The sequence below is a fragment of the Neophocaena asiaeorientalis genome, unplaced genomic scaffold (assembly GCF_003031525.2).
Source record: "Neophocaena asiaeorientalis asiaeorientalis breed wild unplaced genomic scaffold, Neophocaena_asiaeorientalis_V1.1 scaffold177, whole genome shotgun sequence".
Taxonomy (NCBI): Eukaryota; Metazoa; Chordata; class Mammalia; order Artiodactyla; family Phocoenidae; genus Neophocaena; species Neophocaena asiaeorientalis.
In genome coordinates, this window is record NW_020172779.1 from 22,419,246 (window position 1) to 22,429,764 (window position 10,519).

General features: G+C 52.4%; 1 protein-coding gene across 2 annotated transcripts in view; it reads left to right on the forward strand.

The window, feature by feature from the left end:
- The first annotated feature begins 7,773 nt into the window (after nucleotides 1–7,773).
- GLI4 (GLI family zinc finger 4) overlaps nucleotides 7,774–10,519 on the forward strand; it is a 7,909-nt gene continuing 5,163 nt past the window's right edge. The window contains exons 1-3 of one of the 2 annotated variants that reach the window (XM_024741126.1): nucleotides 7,774–7,821; nucleotides 9,168–9,326; nucleotides 10,017–10,118. In XM_024741126.1, coding sequence (XP_024596894.1) covers nucleotides 9,200–9,326; nucleotides 10,017–10,118 — 229 coding nt within the window. In that variant the 5' untranslated portion in view covers nucleotides 7,774–7,821; nucleotides 9,168–9,199. Of the gene's footprint in view, nucleotides 7,822–8,688; nucleotides 9,327–10,016; nucleotides 10,119–10,519 lie in introns of those variants that run through there. The other variant, XM_024741125.1, reaches the window with a different exon arrangement.

Genomic DNA, 10,519 nt, shown 5'->3' on the forward strand with positions numbered 1-10,519 from the left:
TAGAGCCCATGAGCCACAACTACTGAGCCCGCACACCACAACTACTGAAGCCCCCGTGCTCTGCAACAAGAGAAGCCACCACAATGAGAAGCCCGCACACCACAACAAAGAGTAGCCCCCGCTCACTGCAGCTAGAGAAAGCCCACACACAGCAACGAAGACCCAACACAGCCAAAAATAAATAAATTTTTTAAAAGAGAGAAGAAAAAAGCATAATGAAAGTTATAAAATACTTAAGCCTGGATGATAATGAAAATACAACTTGCCAGAAATTCTGGTGCAACTAAAGCCAAACGGAAATTTGTAGCCTTATGTGACCAGCAGAAGAGCTGGAAATCAACAAGCTAAGCATCCAACTTTAAAAGTGAAAAAAGGCCAACAGAATAAACTCAAAGTAGAATGGAGGAAATAAATTATAGAAATTAATACGACTAATGGGAATGGATACCATGGAGAGCATTTTTAATAAAAGTTGGTGCTCTGACAGGACTATGAAAATTGACATTCCCTGGCAGTGGAATCCAGAAAGAGAGAAGGAAGAAGCAAAGGAGCTCCTTTAGGAGTGAGAAGGAGAGCTCCATTAGGAGTGAGAAGGGGAGGATAATGGCAGATACATCAGAGATTAGAAGGATAAACTGTCGAACCAAGAGATGTGAGAACTCAAATGAAGTGGGTTATAGAAGAAAGATGAGTTACTGAAGCCAACTCGAGGAAATAGCCTGAAGAATCCTCTAACCAGACAGATTGCTTTCATAGTTGACATAAATTCATAGATGCATAGACAACATAAATTGCAGAGGAAGGAACACTCCCAAATTTGTTCTACGAGGCCACCATTACCCTGATACCAAAACAAGACAAAGATACCACTAAAAAAGAAAATTCCAGGCAATATCACTGATATTATGCAAAAATCCTCAACAAAATAACTAGCAAACCGAATCCAAAAATACATTAAAAGGGTCATACACCATGATCGAGTAGGATTTATCCCAGGGATGCAAGGATTTTTCAATATTCACAAATCAATCAATGTGATACACGACATTAACAAACTGAGGAATAAAAACCATATGGTCATCTCAATAGATTCACAAAAAGCTTTTGATAATATTCAGCAGCCATTTATGATTTAAAAAAAAAGAAAACTCTCCAGAAAGTGGGCACAGAGGGAACATACCTCAACGTAATAAAGGCCATATATGACAAACCCACAGCTAACATCAATGATAATATTCAGCAGCCATTTATGATTAAAAAAAAAAGAAAACTCTCCAGAAAGTGGGCACAGAGGGAACATACCTCAACGTAATAAAGGCCATATATGACAAACCCACAGCTAACATCATACTCAGTGGTGAAAAGCTGAAAGCATTGCCTCTAAGATCAGGAACAAGACAGGATGTCCACGCTGGCCACTTTTATTCAACATAGTTTTGGAAGTCCTAGCCACAGCAGTCAGAGAAGAAAAAGAAATAAAAGGGATCAAGATTGTAAAAGAATAAGTAAAAATGTCACTGTCTGCAGATGACATGATACTATACATGAAAATCCTAAAGATGCCACCAGAAAACTGCTAGAACTCATCAATGAATTTGGTAAAGTTGCACGATAAAAAATTAATACACAGAAATCTGTTGCATTTCTATAACAAAAGATCAGAAAGAGAAATTAAGGAAACAGTCCCATTTGCCTACATATCAAAAAGAATAAAATACCTAGGAATAAACCTACCGAAGGAGGTGAAAGACCTGTACTCCAAAAACTACAAGATGCTGATGAAAGAAATCAAAACTGACACAAACAGATGGAAAGATATACCATGTTCTTGGACTGGAAGAATCAATATTGTCAAAATGACTATAATCCCCAAGGCAATCTACAAATTCAAGGCAATCCCTATCAAATTACCAATGGCATTTTTTGCAGATCTAGAACAAAAAAACCTTAAAATTTGTATGGAAACAAAAAAGACCCTGAATAGCCAATGCAATCTTGAGAAAGAAAAACAGAGCTGGAGGAATCAGGCTCCCTGACTTGACTATACTACAGAGCTACAGTCATCAAAACAGTATGGTGCTGGCACAAAGACAGACTTATAGATCAATGGAACAAGATAGAAAGCCTAGAGATAAACCTACACACCTATGGTCAATTAATCAATGCAAAGGAGGCAGGAACATACAATGGAGAAAAGACAGTCTCTTCAATAAGTGGTTCTGGGAAAACTGGACAGCTACATGTAAAAGAATGTAATTAGAACATTTTCTAACACCATATACAAAAATAAAATAGATTAAAGACCTAAATGTAAAATCGGATACTATAAAACTCTTAGAGGAAAACATAGGCAGAACGCTCTTTGACATAAACTGCAGCAAGATGTTTTTGAATCCACCTAGAGTAATGAAAATAAAAACAAGAATAAACAGATGGGACCTAATCAAATGTAAAAGCTTTTGCACAGCAAAGGAAACCATAAACAAAACAAAAAGACAACCCACGGAATGGGAGAAAATATTTGCAAACGATGCAACTGACAAGGAATTAATCTCCAAAATATAGAAACAGCTCATGTGGCTCAATATCAAAAAACCCAATAAAAAAAAATGGACAGGGCTTCTCTGGTGGCGCAGTGGTTGAGAGTCCGCCTACCAATGCAGGGGAGACGGGTTCGTGCCCCGGTCCGGGAAGATCCCACATGCCGTGGAGTGGCTGGGCCCGTGAGCCATGGCTGCTGAGGCTGCACGTCCCGAGCCTGTGCTCCACAAAGGGAAAGGCCACAACAGTGAGAGGCCTGCATACCGCAAAAAAAAAAAAAAAAAAAAAAAAAAAAAAGAAAAAAAACAGGGAGAGGCCCCCAAACCGCAAAAAAAAAAAAAAAAAAAAAATGGACAGAAGACCTAAGTAGCCATTTATCGAAAGAAGACATACAGATGGCCAAAAAGCAGATGAAAAATGCTTAACATCACCAATTATTAGAGAAATGCAAATGAAAACTACAATGAGGTTTCACCTCACACTGGTCAGAATGGCCATCATCAAAAAGTCTACAAATAATAAATGCTGGAGAGGGTGTGGAGAAAAGGGAACCCTCCTACACTGTTGGTGGGAAAACGTGGATGGACCTAGAGATTATCATACTAAGTGAAGTAAGTCAGAAAGAGAAAGACAAGTATCGTGTAATATCACTTATTTGTGGAATCTTAAAAGAAAATGATACAAATGAACTTGTGTACAAAACAAAAACAGACTCACAGACTTAGGAAACAAACTTACGGTTACCAAACGGGAAAGGTCGGGGGGGGTGGATAAATTAGGAGGTTGGAATTAACATATACACACTACTATATATATAAATTGATAATTGACAAGGACATATTGTATAGCACAGGGAACTCAATACTCTGTAATGACCTATATGGGAAGAGAAACTGAAAATGAATATATATATATATACCCACACATATATGTATGTATAACTGAATCACTTTGCTGTACACCTGAAACGAACACAACATTGTAAATCAACTATACTCCAATATAAAATAAAAATCAAAGAACAAAAAAGTCTATAGCAAATTAAACCTTAAGGTTAAATGTTAAATGGCATTCTCTTTGAAAAAGAGCAGTACAGAGTTTCTGCCATCACTATTAATATTCACGTGGATCTTCGCGGACCAGGGCTTGAACCCGTATTTCCTGTATTGGCAGGCAGATTCTTAACCACTGTGCCACTAGGGAAGTCCCAAGTTTTGAAGCACTTTCCTTGAAATCTTGTTGCCACCCAGGGTGGGATACATGGGTTGAGCCACAGCCCGCGCCCCCTTCCCCACCTTGCTCTCCTCCAGCCCCTGTGGCCGTTATCCCCACCAAGTACCAGCCTCCGCATGTCCATGTGCCCAGTGCCTGGCCTTATTCACACCGTTGGCATTTCCCAACTGTTGATAATTTCCCAATTATCAACCAGGTGATAATTGCGCTTCTTTATTTATTCAAAAGGTATTTCTGCCCTTTTTCGGCTGTGAAAGCAGATCCGCCCCAAAGCAAGAAGTTCCTGATGAAATATGCGTAAAAAAAGAACCTCAAAACTAGCAAAACTTCCATGTTCCTGAGCTCCAGGGAGGAACAGAGATCAAGAAGGAAGGGAAGAGAAAGGCCGTGGTAAGAAAGGATACCCCTGCGGTCCACGTGCTAGGCTGCAGGAGGGGCGTGCGGGGACACGGCGCGGAGGGCTGTCACTGCAGCGCGGGCGCTGTCACTACAGGGCAGGCATTGTCACCGCAGGGCAGGTGGCCGGGCAGCAGACACTCCACCCTCGGGCAGTGCCTGCCGTCGGGTCAGGTGGAGGTGGAGGGAAGTGTTTCATCTGAGGCCGTGTGAAGGCAGTGAATTGAAAAGGGGAAGCAACCGCAGGGAGCCCTCTGGAGATTCTGAGGCACTCAGCCCCTCCCCCTCAGCCAGGAGTGCTGTAGGACAGGCTCCAGGAGGAAACAGCTGCAGGCCAAGTCAGAACCTCCTTGGCCTCGGAGCTTGTCCGGGCAAACGCCCTTCAGGGTGTCCCCTCCCCACTGAACACAGGAGAACGGTTAAAGCAGCGACCGCAGAAACACGTCAGGGCACCTGAGTTACCGCGCAGGCTCCCCGCTGCCGGGGCCAGCACGGAGGTCGCTGGGACGGCATGACCTGGCGTCAGAGCGAAGGCACAGAGGACCTGAACGGACGTGGGGACACCTGCGGATGTCCCGGGGACGTGACGTCTGTGGTCCTTCGTGCCAGTTCCTGTGCTCTGAGGGAAGCTGGCGGTGCGGGCCACAGAGCAGGCGGGGCTGATGGGCTTCAGCCCAGGTCGCCCTCGCCAGGTCCATTGCACCCCTGGGGAGGCTCTGGGCACCAGCACGTCACCTGGGCTTTATTTCTAATGGCCGCTCATGTCTGTCCCCATTTTGGGCACCGAGATGTGATCATTCCTTTCTTCTGCCGGTGAGCTAGACACCAAGACACGCTGCAGAGTGACACTGGGCTGGCCTGGGCCCTGGGGGCAAGGCCAGGGCTCCGAGTCGCCCTGCTTGCAGTGGAAGCCCGTGGTGCTGGGGCACTTGGGCATTTGCTCTGGAGCAGCACAGATAGAGGTCACGGTGAGGGTGGGGTTTTCAGTGAGCAAAGATGGCGGGGTAAAGGGGGTGTCTCGAGGCCCACGGAAGCAGTGTTGGGACCAGAGAGGGAAATGGCGGGGGACAGGGCGGGAGTGACGCGGGATCCACTGCCTGGAGTCAGGGCTGAGCTCTGAGAGGCAGCCGGTGTCTTCAAGGACCCCTGCCCAGAGCTCGGAGTTCACTGCCTCCTGGCTGCTTGCGCACAAACTCCAGCCACCTGTCAGCAAAGCCGGGAGCCGGAGGTCCTCCCCTTGACCAGAGCCCCTACAGGATCCAGGCCCAGCCACAGGGCGAGGCTGACCCTGCGGACTCCACGGACGGGGATTTCCAAGGCCTGAGGACAGCCGTCCCTCCGGGTGAGCTCCCGGCGCCCCGGCCCCACTGCCCACAGCGATCTCGGCACTGGGCGGCCCTGGTGTCAGGTACGTCCGACACAACCTGCGAGCTCCCTGTGGGCCCGCGTGGCCTGTGTCCCTGCAGCCTCACCCACGCAGCATTCTGGTCCTGTTTGCCTTTAGTGTCCTGCCTCTTGGTGTTACTGCATGTTTGTTTCCTGGAGAGCTTCAGCACTGGGTGTGCTGCTCTCCTCATGCTCCCCTGGTGGACCGAGGTGGCCATGGGCTACAAACGCCTGTGCACAGCGGGTGGCCTTGGGCCTGTGCTGGGGCGGACGCTTTCCCCAGTCTAGTGTTTCCGACTGTTATTTTTAGTCCTAGAAATGCAACTTTCCAACTAGTCAAATTTGTTGAACTTTTACTTGATTATATTTTCACATCCTTCAGTCCGTGGAAAGCAAGTGTGGTCTACATTTGGGGTAGATGGAGAGATGTTCTGTCCTCACTTTCCCGGGGCTTGCTTTTCACGCGGTGTTCTCTTAACCCAGACGGCTGTTGCGCTGGTCCCCATGTTTCTTCCCAGATGCCCTGGGCATCCGTCAGTGCTTCCTTGTCCTGCTGCCTCTGGATCTTGTTTTCTCCTACAATAAACATCTGTTCTGACCTGTTCACTGCATTCAGCTGCTCTCCCCACAGTCAAGAGTCCCCAGGGAGGTGCCACTGCCTCAAGGGAGAGACCATCTCCCAGCTCAAGGTCTGGCCCAGGCCTGCAGAGCCAGAGACCCAGCTGGTCACTGCCTCTGGATGTGTCTCTTGGGGGCCACATCAGCTTAACCAAACTTGTAAGAGACCAACACACAAATCAGAAAAGGAATGTGCTAACTTAGGATGGGCATGACCCCTTGCTTCAGCAAAATACCGTGTCCCTCAATAGACACCCCCTCTCTGAGCCTGGATACAGGTTCCCCTGCTATCCAAAAGAAGAGCGTTCCTGTGACACCTTCCAAGGCCGAAATGGCATAAAGCGAAGAGGCACTTAGTTACCTTGTTAGGACACGTGTTGCTCACGGCGTACAAGGCAAATCGAGACGAAGCGCAGACGCCCCCGGACGCGGTTCGCAGCCTGGCAGCTTGGTGCTGAGTGTAGCCCCTTAGGAGCCCGGCAGGGGCCGCTCTCGCTGCCTTGGTTGCAGCTGCTGCAGAACAAATGCTGAGCGCTGTTTTCACTTCTTGCCTTTATTCAAAAAAAGCTAAAATCCTGTTTGGATTTGTTGGAAAACAGGTACTAATGTAGGTCTCTTGTAAAAGCAAAGTGGTGTAAAGAGAACTTTCAAGAAGCAGGGGACATTTTTACCTGGGAAACAAAGTTAGGCCCTGTCGTTGCTTCATGCCTACAGTGTGACGTGACCTTGCCCGCCCCCAGACCCTGTCAGCACCCCGTTCAGGTCCCGAGCTGTGACGCGCTCTGTCAGTCCTTCCCTCTGTGCCCCTGCTCACTTTGCCTCTGTTAGAGCAGATATTCTCACGAGGGGCGATTCTGCCCTCAGGAGGGGACGTTGGCAACACCTGGGGACATTTTTTTGGTTGTCCCAACTGAGGGGAGGTACTGTTGTCAGTTGCGGGGGGCAGGGAAGCTGTTCAGCGTCCTAAAGAGCCCAGGATGCTGAGGGTGGGGACCCGAGTTAGATCCGTGACTTAGGCAAAGGGCCAAAGAGAAGATTCACGAGGCCGGAGAGAGAAGAGTAAGCGCTGTCGGCTGGAGGTTTCAAAAGCTGGAAAATGAAGAAAAGCAGCTTTCGGCAGAAGCCTACACACTTGACAAGGTGCACGTCCAGGCTGAGAAGGCTGGCAGGGCCTGGGGATGGGGGCGCGGGTAACCCTGACAGTGGGGCAGAGGTGGGAAGAAAAATGGTGATTGGCTAAAAGTCTCCATGGGAGTAATTAGAACCCCTCAGGTCTGTCCACCCTCATGGGAAACAGAAGGCTGCCCCCATCCCTCTGAAACTGAACCAGCGGGACAAACTGAAGACGAGAAAGGGTGAAAGTCCGGCCCACGGCCACCGCTGTCCACCATCGGGGAGGACACATCCAAGGAGAATTAGGTTGTGTGCATTTCCATCACAACCCCCCTCCTCTCCCCTGCCATCTCCCCGTCTCCCTCCTGCCTGAACCCCGAGGTGTCCTCTTGCCCCGCCCATAGCCCCCGAGGTCACCAAGGCACCGGTCCGCCGGGGACCTAGAGCGTCCCGGAAGTGCGCGAGGCCGGGCGGGCGGGGCGCGGGAGCACTTCCGGCCGGCGGGCGGGCTGGCGGCCACCTCCCGATCGGAAGGTGAGTGGGCGCCGGGCGGCGGTGGTGGCGGCTGCGGGGCACCCTCGGCCCAGACCGCGCTCGCGCGTTGTCCCCGCAGCCGCCGAGACCTTGGCCTCGGCCGGGCGTGGGGGGCGCGGGTGGCGGGACGCAGGGGGCACACTGGCCCCTGACGATCGCGGGTGTCCGTTTGCGGGGCGCCTCCCCACGCGCCCGGAACCCCAGTGACGGGAGCTGTGGTGATGCCCACTTTGCAGATGGAAAAGAGGCTCAGAGCTGCCCCTGGCCCGAGGTCCGTGGCCGGACTCAGCCGGGGCACCCTGCTCTCCGCTGCCAAGCGCCCCGAGTTCGGGCTCTTTCCGGCGGCGCACAGGCTCCAACCTGGGAGGCGGGGTGGAGGAGGGTTTGCTCCTGGGCCGGTGCCGTTTGTGTCCCCTCTGCCTTCAGCCTGTTGCAGCAGCGTAGACGTTTGCACTGGCGTCCCTTCGTGACCGCCACCTCCCCTCAGAGCCCGGCTAGGGGTGACCGTGCCCTTTCCCAGATATTTAAAATGTGGCATACCCAGATGTCAGGACTGCAGACCCACCATGTGTCCACTTACCTGGCTGTGGGTGATCCTTCCCATCTTTAGGGGCTGAGGTCGGGGGCTGACCCAGGAGGCCCCCACTGGTGAGGAGCCCTGTGGCGTCTGCCTCCCTGCTTCCTTGAAGCAGGTACTGCCTGCACCGTTATTGGATGTACATTACCTTTCGTCCTTCCCCTGCCCCTTTTCACTCCCAGATAAGGCCTCCTACTTCATGGAAGTGTGAAAGAAAAATCCTCATTTTAGACCAAGCTATTCCTGCAAACCAGACTAAAGAAAAGTATCTTTGACCCCAGAGGAGGCTCGGAGCACCCTGGGCGGGGCTGGGATGTGAGGGGTCCCAGCCTGCGGCCTCTGAGGGTTTTCCTCTCTGGAAATGTCTCGTTAAGATTTAACCTAGGACATTCCTGCTCCGGCAGGCAAAGTTCAGTTGTTTGCTCTCCCCAGGGCCAGCGGCCCCCAGCTGTGATGGGGGAGGTTTTTCTGGGAGAACCAGCTTGCTTCTCTCCATGGGCAAGGGCTTGGGTTGGGAGGACATTGCAGGCATTGCTGGGGGGAGAGCTTGGGTTCAGTTCGTGTGGGTGCGCTGGTGCTGTGCACATGGTAGAACTAACACACCAGGGGCCCCGGTGGCCTCGCGCTGTGCGCCCCACAGGTTACCTCTTGGCGTTTAGTCCCTCCCCTGGGGGAGGAGCCTCCAGCTCACCTGCGGCTGATCGGCCCCACCCCACACATCCCTCTGACCCCCTCATCTCGCTGTGGTTTTCGTTTCCCCGGCTCCCAGGTGTGCACTCCTCCAGCAGGCCTTGGGGGAAGATGGCAGCCCTGGGGGACAGTCAGGAGCCCCCTCATGTCCTGTCCACTGTCACTTTCGAGTCACCGGAGACACCTGGAGCCTGCCACCACCACGAGGCCCAGCTTCACCTCCACGGCCATCAACATGGTACTTGCCTCCCTGCACCGTCAGTGCGGGCAGGCAGCTCACTGGGCACTGGGGCTCCTGCACCCTGGTGCTTGGGTCGGGACTCGGGCAGCAGTGCTTGAGGCTAGGGGTTGAGCTGTGTGAGCAGTGGCTCCCTAGAGGACAGTCCCTTGGAGTATGTTTCTTTAGGGAATGAGGGGTGCAAAAAAAGAAGCCTCGATGGCCAGGCCTGTGTGAGAGGAGACAGTCACCTTATCTCCCTCTCCGAGCCTTTGATCCCACGCCAGGAAAATGGTCTCCAGAGTTCTGGGCAAGCTGGTTTGGGTGGGGACCCCCAGGGACCTGCAGGGATGGAGCCATCAGCCTTGCTCCGCCCCCCAGCAGGATCTGGGGGTGTCCAGGTGTGGAAATAGCCGACAACTGGTCGGGGAGGATGTCCAAGCCCTGTGGTGTGTGGTGCCCCTGGACCCTGCTCACACGCAGCCGTCAGGGAGTCCGGGGTCCCTTCCCTGCCCCATGTCCCACAGGAGGCCTGGCCTCACTCCCCTCACGGTCGAGGACACAAATCAGCTCTTGGTAGCCAGGACGAGGGCCCAGGTAGATGTGTTCTGTCCCACTCAGCGAGCCTCCAGAGGGCAAGGAGGTGTGTTGGGGGGTACAACCCATTCTAGAGGAGGGGGAGATGAGCCCCAGCCCCGCTGTGACCCTCAGGCTTCCCCGGCTGCAGCCCTGAGGTGCTCTCCCAGCCACCACAGGAGGAGGGTCTCCGGGACGTGGAGGAGGTCCAGGCTGGCAGAGACACCTGCTGGCCAGGTGAGCAAGCGGAACCTGCCGCGCGGCCCCGCCCAGAAGCGCGTTTACCTGCGGCTGCTGCACTCCAGGCTCTGTGCAGCGCCCACCACCGCTGCCAGGCCCCGAGGCCCCACTTGTCCCTGGCTCAGCGCTCACTTCCGTCCCCCACAGCCCCTCCCCCCGTTCAGTCCCGGTCTTGTGGCTGACACTTTCTAGGCTGTGAGAGCAGCGCAGACCCCCATATCCACCTGCCTGTCTGGCTAGAGTGTCCGACTTGGCAACACTGGCCAGCAATTGGGGAGTCGTCCTGGCACCCCTGTGTACTGCCCTTGGCCTCCACTTGTCCCCTAAATCGAGCTCTGGTCCCCACCCCCTTCCCTGGGGCTTCGCTCATCCAGGCCCTCAGCTCCTCGTTTCTCTCC